At 35.7% G+C, this 23,034-nt stretch overlaps 1 protein-coding gene across 1 annotated transcript; it reads left to right on the plus strand.

Moving 5' to 3' along the window:
- The first annotated feature begins 20,765 nt into the window (after window positions 1–20,765).
- On the plus strand, window positions 20,766–21,254 carry LOC132162955 (transcription factor TCP20-like). The gene has a single exon (XM_059573163.1). The coding sequence runs from the start codon at window positions 20,766–20,768 to the stop codon at window positions 21,252–21,254; it is 489 nt and encodes a 162-aa protein (XP_059429146.1).
- Window positions 21,255–23,034: the final 1,780 nt, after the last annotated feature.

The following is a 23,034-nucleotide window of genomic DNA, read 5'->3' on the forward strand; positions in this document are numbered from 1 at the left end:
TTTTGATTTGATGATAATAAAAAGGTAGGGCATTGATATCCACCACTAATTATATTTAGATAATATATCAATATGCCAATGTTTTGATCATGTTATGTACATCTAATGTTTGTCAACCTAAGGCCATGGGTGTATACTCCTTAAGCTATAGATTTCCCTAAGCAACAAGTTAGGCATGGGTGTATACTCTAACTCTTTTCTTTCTTAAAGGATTTAGCATGGGTGTATACTAAGTTGTTCTTTAAGAAAGCATATATTCTGTGGAAATCGACAAACACATGAGGCCTAGGGCATGGGTGTATACTCCCGGTTCCTTATGTTGATTAACCCAAGAATCCGGTGTGGATTTCTTTTGTTACTTTTATTACTTTATTAAAGGCAGGACTCGGTCATCCAAATTGGTTTAACTAACTAGCCCATACCACATGCATATGTTGATCAGACACACACATATGAGGAATTTATGAAAGTAGGAATTAATCAAGTTAAATACCACAACATGATCATCACAAATGCGCCAATATTGAATATCAACTAAACATAATTAGGGCTTCAATCTAGCCCTACTAAATAAATTAGTTACACATAAGTTTGATGTTAAACATCTTCATAAAATAAAAAGAAAGAAAGGAAAAGAATAAACCCGAAACTTGAACTTGAAGAGCTCCAATTCTTTTCCTTGGAAAGTGTGTCTATTCTAGAGGCTTAAGGCTCTATTTATAGGCCTTAGGAATACTCTAGAAACCCTAAAAATCGTAGGGTTTGAGCCCTAGTTCGCACTAAGTTACAAAACAATAAAAATTGTACTTTCCATATCAAGGCTGGTGGCTGACTTGCCCATCACACACGGGTGCACTCGATCGCAACCTGTGTGCAATCGATCGCAGGTCTGCGATTGATCCTCTTTGTGCTAGGCGTTCAATCGTAGGTGCCTTGCGCTTGTGGTCTTCTCCTATAGTGTGCTCGATCGCAGCTCCCCTGCGGTTGATCGCACTACCAGAGCCTTCCAATTTCCCAAAATAGCTCTTTTAAGTCCAAACTTCTGAGATTGCTTCTTTTTCTTCCAATGATCTACAAAATCAAGGAAAACACATAAAAGAGCTAAAATGACATAAATTAACTAAAACTAAAGGATTAAAACTTGTAAGTTAAGGGCTAAAAATATGAATATTTTAGCACTTAACAACGTCATATCTCATCGGGGGATTGAGGTTGACAAAGCAAAGGTAGATCTGATTCCGACCTTCCACCCCCACGTACTGTGAAAGAGTTTCGTTCTTTTCTAGGCCATGCCGGATTTTATAGGCGATTCATCCAGGACTTTAGCAAGATCGCCAGGCCCTTGTGCAAATTGTTGGTGAAGGGTGCCCTATTTGTATTTGATGAGGACTGCAAGATAGCATTTGGGGATCTGAAGAGAATTCTGACATCCACACCCATTATTCAGCCGCCCAACTGGGGTGTACCATTTGAGATAATGTGTGACGCATCGAATTATGCAGTCGAATCTGTTTTGGGGCAGCGTGTTGATAGACTCCCCCATGTCATTTACTATGCTAGCAGGACTCTGAATGATGCACAACTCAATTACTCCACCATGAAGAAAGAGTTGTTGGCAGTCGTTTTTGCGCTAGACAAGTTTAGATTCTATTTGCTAGGATCTAAAGTCATCATCTTTTCAGATCATGCAGCATTGAAGTATCTTTTTTCCAAAAAAGATACTAAATCTCCTCTGATCCGATGGATTTTGCTACTTCAGGAGTTTGATATAGAAAGTCGGGACAAGAAGGGTTCCGAAAATGTGGTGGCGGATAGTTTGTCTAGATTGATTGTGGATTACACCAAAGATGCCAGCCCCATTTCGGAGACTTTCCCTGATGAGCAATTGATGCACATTGCTCATGATCCCGCACCATGGTTTGCTGACATAGTGAACTATCTCATCACCGGCCAATTGCCTCAACAGTGGGGGCGATGAGATAGGTCCAGATTTTTGTCCATAGTGAAGCACTTTTTCTAGGACGATCCTTACCTGTTCAAGTATTATCCTGATCAGATTATTAGGAGGTGTATATCTGAGCATGACCAATCCAATGTCATCTCCTTTTGTCATGATCATGATTGTGGAGGCCATTTCAGTGCTAAGAAGACCACTGCTAAGATTTTGCAGTGTGGATGCTATTGGCCTACCCTTTTTAGAGACACCCATGCTTATTGTACAACTTGTGAGCATTGTCAGAAGCTAGGGAGTATCTCTAGGAGGAATATGATGCCCCTCAGTCCCATTTTTATTATTGAGATTTTTGACGTATGGGGCATCGATTTCATGGGACCTTTCCCGACCTCCTTTGGCTATCTGTACATCTTGGTTGCTATGGACTATGTGTCCAAATGGGTGGAGGCGGTTGCATGCAAGACCAATGACCACAGAGTTGTGGTCCAGTTTTTGAGAGACACTATCTTTGCTCATTTTGGTACACCTTGAGCAATTATAAGTGATGGAGGTAAGCATTTTTGCAACCGGATTTTTGAGCAGTTGATGAAGAAGTATTTCATCACACATAAGGTTGCTACCCCATATCACCCACAGACAAGTGGATAGGTTGAAGTTTCCAATCGAGAGATCAAGCATAATTTGGAAAAGACGGTAAATGTTAAGTGCTAAAATATTCATATTTTCAGCCTTTAACTTACATGTTTTAATGCTTTGGTTTTAGTTAATTAGGCCATTTTAATTCCTTTTTGTGTTTTTCATACTTTTGCAAGCTTTTGGAAGAAAATGAAGTAAATTTGGAAGATTTGGGCTCAAAGAGAGAAGATGGGAAAAATGGGAGCCCCTAACACTGCAATCGATCACAGGTTCCCTACGATCGAGCGCAGTACCAGAGAAGACAAAGCATGAAGCAAGCCACGAGGGCTCGAGTGCACAACAGAAGAGGATCGATCGCAGTCCTGCGATAGAGCGCACACGGGTTGCGATCGATCGCACCCGTGCCCAGAGGACATATCAAGTGGCGACTAGATTGTCATTCTTTCCATATTAGGGTTTTCCAACTCCCAATTGCAATAGGTTTTGAAACCCTATGAAATTCCTAGGTTTACGAGTTTGTCACGGACTTCTAAAGCCTATAAATAGACCCTTAAGCCTCTAGAATATGTAGGCTTGTAAGGAGAACAATAGGAGCTCTTCAAGTTCAAGTTTCAGGTTTATTCTTTTCCTTTCTTTTATTTTATTTTATGAAGATGTTTAACATCAACTTTATGTGTAACTAATTTTATTAGTAGGGCTAGATTGAAGCCCTAGTTATGTTTTGTTAATATTCAATATTGGCGCCCTTGTGATGATCTTGTTATGATATCTAACTTGATTAATACCTAGTTTCATGAATTCCTCATATGTGTGTGCATGATCAACATGTGCATGTGGTATGGACCAGTTAGTTAAATCAATTTGGATGACCGAGTCCTGGGTTGCATGCATCAATTGTCTGACCGGAGTAATGGAGATCTCTTTTGTGAATATGTTGTGCCAAATACCCACCTAAATTAATAGGCAAATACTTGGTACATTTTACTCGCAAGTGCACGAGATCAAACGATAGTATAGCAGGCAAATACGAGATCATTCCCACGAGGATTGGTAAATTATGTTTAGAGGTAATTTCCTATTTAATTAAACATATAAAATTCAATTGTCACGATTGAATTTAATAAAAAGAAATAAAATAAAAGATAAACAAAACTAAAAAGAATTAGGGTTTTGATATCCACCACTAATTATATTCAGCTAATATAACAATATGCCAATGCTTTGATCATGTTATGCATATCTAATGTTTGTCAACCTAAGGGCATGGTGTCTAATCCTTAAGCGATTGATTTCCCTAAGCAACGAATTAGGCATGGGTGTCTACTCTAATTCTCTTCTTTCTTGAAGGATTTAGCATGGGTGTCTACTAAGTTGTTATTTAAGAAAGCATAAAACTGTGGAAATTGACAAACACATGAGGCATAGGGCATTGATATCTACTCCTGGTTCCCCATGTTGATTAACCCAAGAATTGTGGTGTGGATTTCTTTTGTTACTTATGTTAAACCCAGGACTCGGTCATCCAAATTGATTTAACTAATTAGTCCATACCACATGCATATGTTGGCCAGACAGACACATATGAGGAATTCATGAAAGCAGATATTAATCAAGTTAAATAGCACAACAAGATCATCACAAAGACGCCAATATTGAAATATTAATTAAACATAACTAAGGCTTCAATCTAGCCCTAAATAAAATATAAACTACATAATAAAGATAAAAGGTGGAAGAGAAGAAAAACCTAAACTCCTCTTGATTCAGCCTTCAGTTCCTTTCCAGAGCTTATGCCTCTTTTCTCCACACCTATTCCTAGAGGCTAAGAGGTCTATTTATAGGCTTTAGAAGTCCTTGACAAACTAGTAAACCTAGGAAATTCGTAGGGTTTTACTCCTATTACAAGTGGGAGTTGGAAAACCCTAATATGGAAGGCATTGGGGTCTTGGCCGCAGCTGATGTTGCACTTGCACGCGGGTGCGATCGATCGCAACCCGTGTGCGCTCGATCGCGGGTCTACGATCGATACTCTTCTGTGCGGCACTTGATTGCGCGTATCCGCGTCATGCTTGTTTTCTCTTGTCTGCGCTCGATCGCCGGGAACTTGCGATAGATCGCACTGGCAGGGGCTCCAATCTTTTCCCAATTTCTCTCTTTGAGCCCAAATCTTCCAGATTTACTTCATTTTCTTCCAAAAGCCTACAAAAGCATGGAAAACACAAAAGGAACTAAAATAACACAAATTAACAATATTAATGAATTAACACACAAAGTTTAAGGGCTAAAATATGAATATTTTGGCACTTAACAGAATATGAAAATCAAACTAAACATCTTCACTGCCTTCTAGCATGCACCTGATCAGAATGAATGTTTCTTCTAGGATGACATTGCAGAAACTATTAAAGACACACCTCCTAATACTCTAACTAAAGCCCCATCTTGTAGAAACCCACCAGAGCCTATGCCTCTCACTTCAAGTACTCCACCGCCTGATCACAACCCCACAAGGGACATATTTAATTCAAAGGTTACTGAAGTTGACTTCATTGGGGTGGAAAATATTTTGTCAACCTCCTTGGCCGCCTCAGTTTTTAAGGACCCCCATAGAGACAAACGGTTGATCATTGAACCAATTCGGGACAAACACATTGAGTATCGCTGATGTGTGCTAAATATTGCATATTTGAACCCCTTAATTTACATTCGTTAATCCTTTAGCTGTGTTGTAATCAAATGTTTTGTGTTAGTTTAGTGTTTTTAGTGTTTTGTAGGTTGTTGAAGGAAAACTATGTCTTTAAAGGGAAAAATGCAAAGTTTGGAAGAAAGCTGAAATAGAGCCATCTACGGAAGTAGGATCAAGTGCACCCACGCCCACCAAAAAGTCATCAGCGCACGAGCACTGCGGCGCAGAAGGAAGAACGCATGCACGAGTGCGATCAAGCACACTCGCATAGTCAAAGTGTGGCCAGAGTCCTTTTTCAAGCCAAATTGGGTTTTCAATGTTCTATTTGGATTGGGAGACAAACCTCCGAATTACGTAGAATTACTAGGGCTTCTAGGACTCTCCTAAGCCTACAAATAGACCCCTAAGCTTCAAGAAAAAAGCGAGAATTGGAGGCTGAAGACAATTTGGTTCCACAGCTTTTCTCTCTTTAGTTTAGTTTTTCTTTAGGTTTAGGTTTTAGTTTTCATAATCATGTGGAGCTAAATTCTCAACTAAGGTTGAGGATGAAGCCTCATCAATGAAGAGCAACATTGTGTTCATGTAAGTTAATGTTATCTAATTTTATTGAGTTTTTATATTTCAATTGTTTTACTTCTAATCAATTTGTGGAATGATTCTTGGATATATTTTGTGATTCAAGGATACATTTGATGATTTTGGATAATTTCATATAATTGATTGCTTGGTTTTTAATTCATTAAAAATTGGATATCCCTTGTAATTTGTTCTATGGATACAATTGATGTTTTGATTTAAATTGGATATTTTGCTGTGATTTACGGATACACTTGATGATTTGATTTAAATTCAATTTCTTTTGTGATTTGTGTAAAAGAATGGGTACATGAAATGGTTTTGATTAACTTTTTGAAGCGAAAGTAAAGCATACCTAAAATTTTATTGTGAGAACTTTAGATAATATTGATGAACATGAAATGTGTTGCTATGATTTGGTGAGAATGGATTCCACAACCTTAGTACTTTATCTTTTGGTTTATTTTATTTTATTTAGTTTATGTTTTCTTTTAGTTTAAAAACCAAAATTTAAACCTCTTTTGGAACTAGGTTATGATTAAATTAGTTTAATATAATTTGTTCTTCAAAAACACAATTCTCTGTGGGATCGACCTTGCACTTGCAATCCATTAACTGCAGACGATTTGTGCACTTGCGAATAATTAAAATTTTCACAACAAGTTTTTGGCGCCGTTGCCATGGAATTGTTCGATTTTTGAAACCCATTTATTTCTAAATTAGTTTTATCTTTCTACTGGTTATAATTAGGATTTCAATTCTGCAATTTGTTTCTTTTATTCCTATTTATTCCAACCACTCGAGCATACATCATTATGCTCGAGCGCACTCATGCCACAAGGAGCACCAATCAACAAAACAGCGTGCAGCATATAGCACCTTCCGCGCACAAACACAAGTGCGATCGAGCACACACCCAGTACGCTCGAGTGCACTCGCGGCCAAGGTAGGATTGATGAGTGCTAAATATTGCATATTTGGGCCCCTTAATTTGCATTTGCTAAGCCTTTAGTTTTATTATTTTCTAATGTTTGTGTTAATTTTGGTGTCTTAGTGTTTTATAGGTTGTTGAGAGAAAACTGCGGTCTTAATGTGAAAATTGCAAAGAAGTGGGAAGAAGTGAGATTCTGGAAGTTGGGATTGAGCGCACAGCACCACGCTCAAGCGCATCTGTGCTCGATGCTCGAGCGCACTCCCACATACACCCAAGCAAGCAGCGCCCTTGTGCTACGCCGCAGAAGACCTGAAGCGTGCCCGAGTGCGATCGAGCGCACCTAGTGTGCGATCGAGCGCACTCGTCCGACCTGGCTACGCTGAAACCCTAATTAACATTATAAATATCATTCTTTTCATTGAAAAACAGACGGAGGCATGCCAAGGGCACTGTTCTTTGTCATTTTTGTGTTTTCTGGGTTTTTGTAGCTCTGAACACCAATTCTTTTGTAAGTTCTTTGATTTTAATGATGTTAATTAGTTTCTTTATGACTCCTGTTGTCATGAGAGGCTAAACCTTCAACTAAGGTTGAAGATGAAGCCTCACCATTGATTTGTTTGCATATTTTTATGTTTTGTTCGTACAATTCCGATGTTTAGTGTAATGTATGTTCATTTCAACTCAATTATTTGATTAAGTTCTTGTAATTGATTGTTTAGATTAATATTTGTGCCAAATTTGGATATTCAATGTGTTTCATCTGACAAATACATTGCATCTTTCAATTTAAATTGGATATCCATTGTTTTTCGTTAATCAAACGGATACATTGAATGATTTTGATTTAAGTTGGATATGCATTGTGATTTGTATAATGGATGGATTCATAGAATCTTTCAATAGGTTATATTTATAAAAAAGAACATGCATAGGATTTTATTGAAATTCGGATGTATGAATGAACATAATACGCTTTGATTTGGTAAGTGTGAATTCTGAAACCTTAGTATTTATCTTTTAATTAATTTTATTTTGTTTTGTTTTCAATTTCAAAAGTCAAATCAATTTTCAAAACTAGGTTATGATTTAATTAGTTTAGATTAAAATTGTTTTCAAAAACAAAATTCTCTGTGGGATTGACCTCGCACTTGCAAAACTCTTTATTGCAAACGATTCGTGCACTTGCGAATAATTAACATTTACACAACAAGCATCTAGCCCAGTTGAACGAAACTGCGCACGACAACTTCCTGCGTTAACTCGAGCGCACCTGCGCTCAATCCCACCCAACCTGTGCTTGAGCGCACATCTGCAGACTGCACCCAGACGCATAAATAACTGAAATTCTGCCAAATTTAATTTTGGTCCGTTTTGTGAGTTTTTAGTATTTTGTTTAGTTTTATGCTTTTGTGTTAGTTTTATTTTATTTTTTATAATACTTATTGTTGTTTATTTTATTTCTCTAAAAAAAAAAATAATTAATGTTTTATGTGAGATATTTCCATGCTAAAGAGTAAGGGTGAAACATGAATTTTCTGTTTGATGATTTTAATAATTTTTCTGCACAACATACTTCTCCTAGTTGTAGGACACTAGCTCCGACCAACTACCCTCACAATTTTTACCCACATGAACCATGGTCATATTGTTTCAATCATTATCATCAGGTTAGCAATTGTCCAACATTTGAACAGTTTTCTAACTTTTCTTGTGAACAAATGAACACCAATTTCTCTAGCCCGGGGTTTGACTCAAATTCCAATTTTTACAACCTGAACTAGAGCCACCATTCTGATTTCTCATGGCAAGCTCAAGCTATGAGAAATTATGCTGCCCAACTTCATGAACTGCACCATCATGAATATCTGCAGTTCGATAACCAATCTTCCCATCCTTCATCCTACAATTATCCTCCACAAGAATTATCCTTGGAAGACATGATTAAAGAATGTATCCAAGAGATGAACAAAACCAATGTGCGCAACTCCCAAACCATACAAGAGCTCAAGAATTCCACTATGGAGCTTAAGAATGTCACCAGGGTCAATAGCCAAGCCATTCAAGAGATCAAAGATGACACTATGGCCAACATTCAAGCAATTGCAAGGTTGGAAGGACAAATCGGTCATCTATTTGCTGAATTCAACAGAATAGAGGAAGAAGAGCTTCAAAGTCAGCTAATAGCTAGAAGGCATTGCATGATTGATGAGGATGACTCCAGTAATTCTGATCATGAGAATGTCCAAGCCACCACCATACTTGAAATGGAGGAAATTGTGGATAACAATGAGGAGGAAGAGAAAGAGGAGCTGGTTGAGCACCCTGAGCAAGTTGAGCACCCAGAGAACAGTGATTCCCCATCAGATCCTAATCGGTCTAGTGACAAGGAAGTGAGTACTGAAGCTCCTGCCTACATCACTGTACCTAGTGAGACACATCAAGAACCCAAAGCTTCATCTCCTAAATGTCTCAAAGAACCATCCTATGTCAAGATACTCAAAGACTTATGCACACAAGCGCGCAAATCTAGGAACCACTTTCCTAAGAAGATCCTTCGAAGCAAGCAAGTCAACTACATAAGATGGGAAAACATCCTTCTAGAGTGCTATGAAGTTTTGAAGAAGAAATAGTGGAAGGGATTGGTTGGACACTCGAATGATCGGGAGAAGGGGTGTAAAGTTTTCTTTTCCAGTTTATTTTTTGCACTTCATTCCACAAGTTTTTTCTTTCCCAAAATTTGTTCTTTTTGTTTCTAACAACAATTAATCTTTTGATGTTTGTTTTTATGAGAAAAATATTGCTGTTAATTTTGTTACAGGTGTTTTGGTGTTTAAGTTTCAGGGACGCCTTGGCCTCTCTCACACTCAGATGTTTATATATATATATAAATATTCTTTTCACAAACAACAAAAATAAAATAAAACTGAGACAAAGTGTGTGTAAAGTTTCTCTCAAACCCCCAAACTTAAATTACACATTGTCCCCAATATGTTTATAACATGGAATGAATTTACCCAAGATATGAATGAAATTGTCTGGAATAGCATGGCTTATAGCACACTCCTAAACTTGAACTGAAGTACACCTGTCCCTGCAAAATAGAACACTAAACAAATAAAAAGGAAACAAAAATAAAACTAAAGACAAAAATAAATTGAAAAACAAATAGAAAAATAACAGGATAAACAATGGGGTGCCTCGCATGAGCGCTAAGTTTAACATCTTCAGCCAGACTGTACAACAGCTTCAGTACTGCAGGATGGAGGTGCACTCAATTGCACTGCCGCATGTAGCTCAAAGTTGTGGACAGAAAACAGAGAAAAATTAAAACCACAAAAATAAAATAACAAAATAACAAAATAATAAAACTAACAGACTTCAAAAATAAAAAAATAAAAACATAAAAAAAAAAAAAGGCAAAATAAAAGAAAACAAAAAACAAAAACAAAAACAAAAATTAATAATAATAATAATAATGAAAAATAAAAGCAAAATTGAAATCGGCAGCTTTAGTACTGTTGTCTGGTTGTGCGCTCGATCGCAATGCACTTGCACTCGAGCGTACTGTCACAAAACATAAGCATATAGGGGTCATAGGCAGCAGTGCGCTCGATCGCAGTGAGACTGCGCTCAATTGCACTGCCGCAAATTAAATCAGATTGAGGACAGAAATAGAAACGAAAAACAAAACATAAAAATTAAACAAAAATAAACAGAAACATAAAACAAACAAAATAATAAATAAATAAACAAAACAGAGAAAAGAAAGCAAAATAAAAAATAAAAAATAAATTAAACAAACTAAATTAAACTAAAGGAAAAAAAATTTCTAGACATAATTTAACACAATCCCTGGCAACGGGGCCAAAAACTTAATGTGCTAAATACTACCTAAATTAATAGATAATATTTAGTACGTTTTACTCGCAAGTGCACAAGATCAAACGATAGTATAGCAGGCAAATACGAGATTATTCCCACGAGGATTGGTAAATTATGTTTAGAAGTAATTTCTTATTTAATTAATAGATAAAACTCAATTGTCACGATTGAGTTAAAATAAAGAAATAAAATAAAGGATAAACTAAAACTAAAATGGATTAGGGTTTTGATATCCACCACTAATAAGACTAATTAAGATAACAATATGCCAATGCGCCAATCATACCAGTATATTTAATGTTTGCGAACCTAAGGATATGGGTGTCTACTCCTTAAGCTATTTGATTTTCCTAAGCAACGAATTAAGCATGGGTGTCTATTCTAATTCTTTTCTTTCTTAAAAGATTTAGCATGGGTGTCTACTAAGTTGTTCTTTAAGAAAGCATAAATCTATAGAAATCGACAAACACATGAGGCCTAGTGCATGGGTGGGTGTCTACTCCCGGTTCCCCATGTTGATTAACCCAAGAACCCGGTGTGGATTTCTTTTGTTACTTTTATTAAACCCAAGACTCGATCATCCAAATTGATTTAATTAACTAGTCCATACCGCATGCATATGTTGGCCAGAAAAACACATATGAGGAATTCAACATAACAGGAATTAATCAAGTTAAATATACCAAAATATAATTGTAGAAAAGGCACCAATATTGAAATCATAAATAGACATGATTAGGGCTTCAATCTAGCCCTAATTAAAATATAAACTACATAACAAAAATAAAAGGTGGAAGAGAAGAAAAACTCAAACTCCCCTTGATCTAGCCTTCAGTTCCTTTCTAGAGCTTGTACTTCTTTCCCCACACTTATTCCTAGGAGCTAAGAGGTCTATTTATAGGCCTTTAGAAGTCCTTGTTACACTAGTAAACCTAGAAAATTCATAGGGTTTAGTCCTATTACAAGTGGGACTTGGAAAACCTTAATATGGAAGGAAAGGGAGAGTCTGGCCGCCTGTGATGTGTCTCCAGCACGGGTGCGCTCGATAGCAACTAGTGTGTGCTCGATTGCACATCTGCAATCGAGACTCTTATGGTGTGCACATGTGACGTCCCACATCGCCTGGGTATGGAGATGAGGATGTGCTTAAATGTATACTACACCCTTAATGATAACAACGCGTTTTAAAGCCGTGATGGTCATGATCCCATCAGAACTCCGCAGTTAAGCGTGCTTCTGCTGGAGTAGTATCAGGATGGGTGACCACCCTGGGAAGTCTGGTTCGAGGGGAGCCAAAAGCGGACAATATTGTGTGTCATTGGGGTGGGATGTTACATATGGTATCAGAGCCATAGCCCAGCCTGAGATGGGGGGAGCGTGCACAAGCCCATGAAGGTCGCTAGTGGGCGCTCGCTGGGGCGGACGCCAAGAATGGGCTAATCCCATGAGGGTCGCCAGCGAGGACGCTGGGTCCTAAGAGGGGGTGATTGTGACGTCCCACATCGCCTGGGTATGGAGATGAGGATGTGCTTAAATGTATACTACACCCTTAATGACAACAACGCGTTTTAAAGCAATGATGGTCATGATCCCATCAGAACTCCGCAGATAAGCGTGCTTCCGCTGGAGTAGTACCAGGATGGGTGACCACCCTGGGAAGTCTGGTTCGAGGGGAGCCAAAAGCGGACAATATTGTGTGTCATTGGGGTGGGATGTTACAGCACACGATCGCACTTGACTGCACTCGCTGCTTGTCTTCTCTGGTAGTGCGCTCGAGCGTAGGTTTCCTACGATCAATCGCACTGCCAAGAACTCCAACTTTTCTCAAATTCTCTCTTTGAGCCCAAATCTTCCAAATTTACTTCCTTCTTTTCCAAAAGCCTACAAAAGCATGGAAAACACATAAAAGAACTAAAATAGCATATACTAACAACACTTAAGGAATTAACACATATAAGTTTAAGGGCTAAAATATGAATATTTTGGCACTTAACAGTACATCCCATGAAAGAAGAATTTATCTTGTTGTTTTCTAGTTAATTTTATGTTTTATATTGCTAAGGGACTAGCAATATGTAAGTTCGGGGGTATGATAAGCACAGAATGTTGCACATTCAAGCCCCTTAACTCGCATATGTTAATTCATTGGCGTTGTTATTTGTTTGATTTTGTTTTGTTTTCGTGTTTTCAAGTTTTTAGGGAGAATACATGAAAAACCATTTATTTTGGGCTTAAAGCATACTTTGAGAAGACCTAGCATACGTCTCAGTATTTTGACCATGACTTTCTGCTCGAGTATCAAATTGAGAAATCATTGTGATACAAATCTTTGTGAAAAAGAAATTTCCTAATTCGGATGTTTCCTATGCCAAAATCGCCCCACAAGATAAGACACAAAACAGCCACATGCATAGGTGCGCACCATAAGTGGGATCGAGCGCACTCGTGCTGAAAAGTTCGGAAAGTGCCCAAATTCACCTTGGAAAAGGTTTTTAGTCTCTCGCTTGAACTGGGAGACTGACCTACAGTTTTCCTAGGGTTTCTAGGGCTATCCTAATCCCTATAAATAGGCCTCTAAACATTGAAGAACGGCACACTACTACCTAGAGCAAAAATTCAGCAAATAGTTATTGGAGACTTATTATAGTCATGAGCGGCTAAAACCCTTCGTGGGGTATTGATGAAACCCTATCCAAGCACAATGGTTTGATTGTATCTTAATTTATAGATTTTCAGTTTATGCATGTTGGTTGTATAATTATGAGGATTGCTACAATTTGATATTGTTCTTAATGTTTAAATGCAATTGTTCTTAAATTCCAAAATCAATATTGGTGAAATTCTTATCTTGTATTAGAAAGTCTTTTACTTTTATTGAACTCAAATCATTCTTATTTTTTGTGATTATGGGGATGATGGTTATATAACGGTTTTAATTGACATATGATCAAGAGGGTTAGATAGGCCATACCTAGGGAAGACAAATCGTACTACACCCTAGTTTAGTATAATTTAGGTAGACGGTCCGTGCCAACCAAAGATGGGTTATACTATTCCATTGATTGTATGTATCCTATTAAAAATTAGATAATCCACACCTAGGGAAGACGAGTCGTACCGCATCTTAATGGTTAGGTGGACGGTCCATGCCAACCGAAGATGGATTATACTTATTCTTTAGGTATTTTCTTGTTTATTTATAACATAAATAGAATTGATTTTTTGATTAAATATGATTAACCATTGATGTGCGTATAGCGGTGAAGTCAATACCATACTCTTTCTCTCTCTTATATTTAAATTCTCTTTTACTTTTACGCACTTAAGTTACAAAACAAATCAACAAACTGTTTTCTTAAGTTACTTTTAGTCTTGAAGAACTTGATAACAATTTCTTACAGTCCTTGAGGTTCAACACCCTCAATATAGCCCTATCCTATAGGAATTCGTACTTGTTGTGACAAATACTACCTAAATTAATAGATAATATTTGCTACATTTTAATTCACAAGTGCACAAGATCAAAACAGTAGTATAGGGTGCAAGAACGAGATCATTCCCACGAGGATTGGTAAATTTTGATTAAAATTAATTCCGCAATTAAATCAAGAGAAAACATTGATTTTTGATTCAATAAAGATAAAAGGTAGGGCTTTATATCCACCATTATCATACTCAAATAATAACAATATGCATGTGTTCCAATCATGTCGACATTACTTAATGTTTGCCAACCTAAGGGCATGGGTGTATACTTCTTAAGCTATTGATCTCCCTAAGCAACAAATTAGGCATGGGTGTATACTCTAATACTTTTCTTTCTCTCTCAAAGGATTTAGCATGGGTGTATACTAAGTTGTTCTTTAAGAAAGCATAAATTCAATGGAAATCGACAAGCACATAAGGCCTAGGGCATAGGTGTATACTCCCAGTTCCATATGTTGATTACCCCAAGAATCTGCAAAAGATATCTTTTGTTACTCTATTAAGCCCAGGACTCGATCATCCAAATAGACTTAAATAACTAATCCATACCACATGCATATGCTGGCCACACACACATTCATATGAGGAATTCAATAAAGCAGAAAATAATCAAGTTAAGCATCACAATATGATTATCATAAAGGCACCAATATTGAAATATTAAAGAGACATGATTAGGGCTTCAATCTAGCCCTACTAAAGTATTTAGTTACACATAAAATTGATGCTAATCATCTTCATAATAAAATAAATAGGAAAAGAATAAACTCGGAAAAATGCTTCTTGAAAAGCCGCAAATTCTTCTCCTAGAGATTGTATGTCTTTTTCTATGTTTACAGGCCTATTTATAGAGGTTAAGGGAAACCTAGAAGCACCTAAAAACCCTAGAAATTGTAAAATAAACTCTAAGACTCTTTGCAAAATCAGGTCAGCCGCCACACTGTAATCTGGCGCACGGGTGCGCTCAATCGCACTACTGCGATCAATCCTGGTATTGAGCACTCGATCACAGTTCCAGCTTCCCAAATTACACTTTAAGTCCAAACTATCTAGAAATAGCTCCTTTTCTTCCATGACCTACAAAAACACAGAAAACACAAAAAGAAAATAAAATAGTTGTGCAATGCTTAGCTCCCTTAAGCTTTCTAACTAACCCATGTAATGAGTGTTAGGCCAATGACTCTCAAACCAAATGGTTTTAGGGCACTAGATGTAAAACATCTCTAAGGGCTTAATGACTCAAGTCAAAAAGGCTATGAAGCCAAACTAGCCATACAATCAACCAATCTTGAGTTTCACACATTTTTACGCGAACACTCAATACTTAATAAAGCAAGAGGTTCGGTTACTCAGTGAGGACTCAAAATGATTTATTATTATTATTATTATTATTATTTATTATTTTTTTTCATGCCAAGGTTATTCATTAACAAATGATCCAACAAATCTCAAGATACACATAATTCAGATCAAATTTCATACCTTACAGACTCTTTGCTAATGTGCTCGTAATAATCAGCTCAAAACAAATGAAGTCTCTCTAACCCAAATATGAGTCAAAAGATTTAGATAGATTCCTAATGACATGATGGTGTGTTCAAAATGTTAAACAAGCCAAAGAAAATCAAACCACAGCTACAGCTAACTCATGCTTAACAACAACATAGCAATTTTTATTTTTATTTTTATTTTTTTACACAAGATAAACAGACAAAACAAAACAAACAAATAGACACAAATAAACAAACAGAGTGTTGTTCCACACCTCCAAACTTAAATGACATATTGTCCCAATGTGGCAAGAGATACAATACCGTGGGATGAGGAACCAGAGTGTACAAAGGGCAGGGCGTTCCCCAAACTTGAACACCGTGACACCTTTCAACAACTTACAACAATCTTTTCTCACAGGAACAAACATCAAAAGGTTAACTGTTGTTAAAAACAAAAATAAAATAAAAATAAAATAAAATGATAAGAAATAAAATAACAAAAAAAAAGAACTCGGAAATGAAATGCGGAAAATAAAAGAGAAAGAATACCGCACTTTCCCCAATCATTTGGGTGTCCGACCAATCCCTTCCACCCTTTCTTCTTCAAAATTTGATGCCCATCTGGAAGGATGTTTCGCCATCTTACGTAGCCAACTTGCTTGCTCTGAAAGATTTCCTTAGGCGCCTACTCCTAGATTTGCGCACTTGTGTGCATGATTCCTTGAAGATCTCGACATAAGATGACTCTTCGAGACATTGAAAAGATGAAGCTTGTGATCCATGTTGTGTCACAAGAGGGACTGTGATGAAGGAATGAGCTTCAGTACTCACTTCCGTATCATTGGACAGATTTGGGAGCACAATTTGCTCCTGGTGCTCAACTTGCTCCAAGTGCTCCTTTTTCTCTTCCTCTACATTGTTGTTTTCAAGAGTGGAATCCCCTAAGGCTTTAGCTTGCTCACGTATCATGTCAAGGTCCAGATCACACTCAAATTGAGCAAAACACTCTTCCAAGGGATTCTCCAGACTCAGCTCATTAGAAGTATTAGCTTGGTCAAGGAACTTGTCAAGATCTAGATCGTATTCAGATTGAGCAAAGCCCTCTTCCAACGGATCACCAAGACTTAGCTCATTAGAAGTATCAGCATGCTCAAGTAGCTTGTCTAGGTCTAGGTCACCTCCAAATTGATCAAAACACTCTCCTGTTAAGTGCCAAAATATTCATATTTTAGCCCTTAACTTACATTTGTTAAATCCTTAGTTTTGTTAGTTTGTGCTATTTTATTTCATTTTTGTATTTTCTTTGTTTTATAGGTGTTTGTAAGAAAAGAAAGCATTCCTAGAAGTATTGGGCTTAAAGGACAAAATTGAGAAAAAGCTAGAAGATTTGAAGCAAGCAAAAGCATTCAGGTAGTGCGATCGATCGTAGTGGACCTGCGATCAAGCGCACTTCCAGAGAGGTCCAAATGAGCGAGTGCAGCCTTGCGCTCATGCACACACAAGGAGACTCAATCGCAGACTTGCGATCAAGAGCACTCGGGCTGCGATCGATCGCACCCGTGCGCTGGAGAACAGTCAGCTGCGGCCAACATTCCTTTTCCTTCCATATTAGGGTATCCAAGTCCCACTTGTAATAGGACTAAACCCTATGAATTTTCTAGGTTTACTAGGGGTTCTAGGATTTCTTTAGGCCTATAAATAGACCTTGTAGCTTCTAGGAAAAAGGCGTGGAGAAAGAGGCACAAGCTCTGGAAAGGAACTGAAGGCTAGATCAAGAGGAGTTTGGGTTTTTCTTCTCTTCCACCTTTTATTTTGTTATGTAGTTTATATTTTAATTGGGGCTAGATTGAAGCCCTAATCATATCTTTTTAGGATTTCAATATTGGTGTCTTTGCTACAATTATATTTTGGTGTATTTAACTTGATTAATTCCTGTTTTATTGAATTCCTCATATGTGTTTGCCTGATCAACATATACATGTGGTATGGATTAGTTAATTAAATCAATTTGGATGACCAAGTCCTGGGTTTAATAAAGTAACAAAAGAATCTCACACCAAGTTCTTGGGTTAATCAAAATGGGGAACCGGGAGTATACACCTATGCCCTAGGCCTCATGTGTTTGTCAATTTTCACAGATTTATACTTTCTTAAAGAACAACTTAGTATACACCCATGCTAAATCTTTTGAGAAAGAAAAGAATTAAAGTATACACCCTTGCCTAATTCGTTTCTTAGGAAAATTTATAGCTTAAGAAGTATACACCCATGCCCTTAGGTTGACAAACATTAAATATACCGGTATGATTGGCGCATTAGCATATTGTTATCTTAATTATTCTGATTAATGGTGGATATCAAAACCCTAATCCTTTTTAGTTTTAGTTTATCTTTTTATTTTATTTCTTTATTTTAATTCAATCATGACAATTGAATTTTATCTGTTAATTAAATAGGAAATTACTTCTAAACATAATTTATCAATCCTCGTGGGAATGATCTCATATTTACCTGCTCTATTATCGATTGATCTTGTGCACTTGCAAGTAAAACATACCAAGTATTTACCTATTAATTTAGGTGTGTATTTGGCACAAGAAGTTTTTGTTGTGCCAAATACCCCGGCAACGGCAAACATTAATTAATCTTGATATGATTGGAACATTGGCATATTGTTATATTAATTGAGTATGATTAGTGGTGGATATCAAAGCCCTACCCTTCCATTTATCTTTATTTCTTTTTCAACATATCAATTTCGTGACAATCTTGATATTTAATTTAGAAAATCAATTATAAGCAAAATCAACAATCCTTGTGGGAATGATCTCGTATTAATTTGTCGCACTATATTATCGTTTAATCTTGTGCACTTGTGAGTTAAAACGTACCAAATATTCGCCTATTAATTTAGGAGTATTCGGCACAACAATAGTATGAATTTCCTTATTAATTTATGATTGACCATTGTTATGCGGTTAGTGGTAAAATCAATCCTCTATTCTTTCTCTCATCACTAATATCTTTACTTTTATGTCTTTACTTTTATGCATTTAATTTAGTTATAAACAAAATCAAATCAATCTCATTTACATTAAGTTATATTTTATCTTAAAAAGCTTGATAACAACATCCTACAGTCCTTGAGGTTCAACACCCTCTATCCCTATCCGACAAGGATTCATTCTATTACGAGTGGTTCTTTTTATTATTGATATTTTTGGACACAAAAAGACTGCATCACTTGCTATTATGATTCACCAAGGCACCAATATTGCACTAGAGGTCCTTCGATACTTATGCTTAAGGGAGCTCATGGCAATTTCATAGGGTTCTTGATGACGGTGTACTATAATCAATGCAACACTGCCATGAAGGAATGGTTATACGGAGAAGAATTGTGTTGCTGCATAACGACTTGGTCATGTCCTCTCTCCTTTACGTACCCCTTACTTTCCACATTTCACATGTATTTATTTTAGCTATCTTCTTAAACACTATAATATTTGAAGAGGCATATTCATAAAGTGCACGTAGTGTTTTTCGAGTAAAATGTTTTCCGTTCATTTGGCACATATGAAAAATCACAAATTTTTATTTTATTTTATTTTATTTTTATTTTCATTCAATCATATTAACATATATAAATTAATTTGTACACACAACATATATATATATATATATATATATATTTTAAATTAACCTACAAATTTAAGTTCTGACGATGGTCCGGTAAATTACGGCGATTTGACAATGAAAAGCTCAAACTCACGCGAAAAATTATTTACAATTTAAAAAAAAAAATGAAATCATTTTACGGAACTAAAGAACCTTTTTCGGTCAAACCGCAATATTTTCGGTAGGCTATTATTTTTCATTGCATCAAATATCAATATATATATATATATATATATATATATATATATATATATATATTTTATGCCAAAATAAAGGAAGTCTTAGATTATATAATTTTGTTTTATTTCGTATACGGGAAAGGTGAGTGTGAGTTGAAAGATGTGTATGTAATGAGATTTTTAAACAAGTGCGATAGATTTGAAATATTGTCTGATTTTGAAAGTTGTAAAAGAATTAAACTAATTACTTAATGGGCATAAATTTCCTTCAAACTAGTATGAAAAAAATATTTCCAACCTATTTAAAATAGGAGTAATTCTAAATGGCCTACTTGTGTCCTACTAAAAATGATGTGGCTATTAAAATCACTCTTGGATCAAAACTCAATAATGATCAACCAAAAGCTCAATGGTGAATTTAATAGCCACATCATTCTTAGTAGGACACAAGTAAGATACAAGTAGGCTTCCTAGAATTACTCTTAAAATAATGCAAGTGTTTATAAACATTTAAAACGGACATTAAATTCTTAACATTATTAATAGCAATTTACTAACTTAGACTAAATTTAATGTGCGTTTTAAATGTTTATAGACATTTTACACTATTTTAAATGGGTTAGAAGATATTTTCTGCAAACTGATTTAGAGGAAATTTATGTCCTTAGTGAAATGAGAATTGATCATTTTTACACCATCATGATTATTGATTTTAAGAGAGTCAGTGTACATTAATTATGGTGGCAAACTTTATTATTGACAACAAAGTAGGGTCTTAAATGTACATTAGAGGGTGGCTGTATTAATATATGAAAAATTAGGTTCAAATGAAGCAAGAGCCTCATCAACACAAGTAATACATTAATTTGTCCATTTCTATTTGCAGTACCCAAAGCAAATTAATACCATTGGCCTTCCTAATAAGCATCTGAACTTACTAACCATTGGATTCAACCCTGCTTTTTCCAAGTTCCCAATCCAATGGCTCTCGTCACCACTAGCGTTACGTAAAAACATTTAAGATTTGAAGGCGCATGTCAAACTGAATACACACAGATTTCCCCTAACAGAAAGTGTCAGTTTCAATTATGCCAAAACAAACTACATTTAAAACTCTCTCTCTCCATTTCAATCTATTTAGTGCAAAATAATACTGTAAATATTTTCTTTCAAAATAATATTACTTCTCATTTTACACCGGAGAGAGAGGCGTTACTCATATTATATAGAGAAAGCCTAAAAGCCCTGTTTTTTAAAGAAAATGAATTTGGAAATGACACTCTCTAGCACCTCAATCAAGCAACCCAAACCCAAATCTGAAACCACCGCCCAATCCTCAAGTGTCTCAAAAGCAAAAGACCGCCATTCCAAGGTAAATGGCCGAGACCGCCGTATCCGGTTGCCGCCATTATGTGCTGCCCGTGTGTTCCAGCTTACTCGTGAGCTCGGTTACAAAACCGACGGCGAGACCATAGAATGGCTCTTACGCCAGGCCGAGCCATCCATTGTCGCTGCCACGGGAAATGGTGTCGTTTCCACTACTTCCACCTATCCGCGTTTAGGTATCTCGGACTTTCCTTGCAAGGCTCAGACTCGCGTGCATGAAAATAAGTTAGTGTTTTCAAGGCCTGAGCCAGTGTTGCCGCCTTTTGAATTTGATTTGATTGCAAACTTTGATTTAGAATTTTCTGCCAATGAGATCGCCATGTTGCAATCGGTAACAGAGATTGAGGAGAAAGATCAAAAGTAAGAGTGCTTATTGAAAATTTATTTTACACCTCAATGTACTTCTTAACTTGTAGTTTATCGCTAATTATGTAAAACTTGATTCATCTTTCTTCCTTTTTTTTGTTGTTTTTTTCTTCTTGGGGGTGGGTTGGGTTGAGAAAGATCAAAAGAAGCTTCATTTCTGGTTGGAAAGAAAAATCGATTCAAATGTTATACAACATATATTTTATTTTTAATTTTTCACAAGATTTCAACAATAACACGTGTGAAGATTTTAGAATAAGTTTCATTCATTTAGTCCTTGTTACATATACGGCGTAATTTTCGGTTCCTTAAGGGTTGAGTTGCCACTCGAATCCCCTTAAGGTTTATTAATTTTTGTCAAAATGTATATATCCGCTTACTCTACTTTTCCTCCAAACTGGGTTGGATGAACTTCTTTCAATCTAGTCTATAAAATTAACACGTCTCTTTTTTTAATAACATGTGATATGCACATGGATTTTTAATATTATTTATTCTAACTTTGTCCTTGCTAGTAAAAAAATATGTGCATCTCACATATTCAAATGACACATGTTAATTTATAGATTGAGTTAGAGGAAGTTTTTCCAACCCAATTTGGAGGAAAACTCTATCCCTCTACAATGTGTATGTGTGATTTCATATAATTTTTGTTATTTATTTGAATGAAAATGGACAAAGTCTTATATTTAAAATCTTTGTAAACTCATGTCTTGAATTAGCCAAATTAAAAAACTACGGTCTAAAAAATAAAATTCAAAAAGACGTAGAAAAGTTGTAGAACATTTCCATCTTTTGGGGTGTTATGATGGTAAAAAATTTAGAAGTTAAATATTTTTTTGCCCCTTATGGTTTAACAACTTTATTTGTTGGTCCCTCAGTTTCATTTTGTACCACATATGGTATCTCGAGAATGGCTAAAAATGGAGATGGTACCTCCATTTAACTTTCGTCCAAAGTTTGACAAAAATCCACGTTAACACCCCTAAAAAAGCAACATGTGTCCATATACTTAAATAAAGGCTAAAGTCCACCTACTCCCTCAAACTACCACTCAATTGATAATGTCCCCTCCAAACCTTCAATTGTGACAATATCTCCCATAAACTACCAAAACATTATCAATGTCCTACAATGCTAGTAAAAAGATAAAAATATCTCTATGTATTTCTCACTAAGATAAAAATACTCCTATAAATTCGAGAAAAAAATAATAATTTTTTTAAAAAAAATAATAATAAAAAAGAAAAAAATTTAATAAAAAAAAAATTTATTTATAAAAAATAAAAATTAAAAAAAAAAACGATTTTTTTTAAATGAAAATTTTAATTTTTTTCAAATGGAAATTTTTATTTTAAAAAAGTACAATTTTTTTTTTAAAAAAAATCTGATTTAAAAAATGAAAAATTTTATTTTTGTAAAAGTAAATTCCATTTCTTTGAAACGGAAGTTTTTATTTTAAAAAAATTATAAAATAAAACGAAAAACGAACATTTTTAATTTTTATAAAACAAAAATCGAATTTTTTTTAATTTTTTTCTTATAAAAATGAATTTTTATTATTATTAAATTTGGCCCCTCCTTAGATTTTTTTTTTTCCATATAGTTTTAGCATTTTTTTTTTTAAAAAAAAAAAATTACTAAGGGTAGTTTCTCATTGGGGGATATTGACGATGTTTTGGTAGTTTGCGGATATTATCAATTAGATGGTAGTTTGAGGGGGATATGTGGACATTTGTCAACTGAGGAAAAAAAAAAAAAAAAAAAGAAGAAATGAA

The sequence above is a fragment of the Corylus avellana genome, chromosome ca10 (assembly GCF_901000735.1).
Source record: "Corylus avellana chromosome ca10, CavTom2PMs-1.0".
Lineage (NCBI taxonomy): Eukaryota > Viridiplantae > Streptophyta > Magnoliopsida > Fagales > Betulaceae > Corylus > Corylus avellana.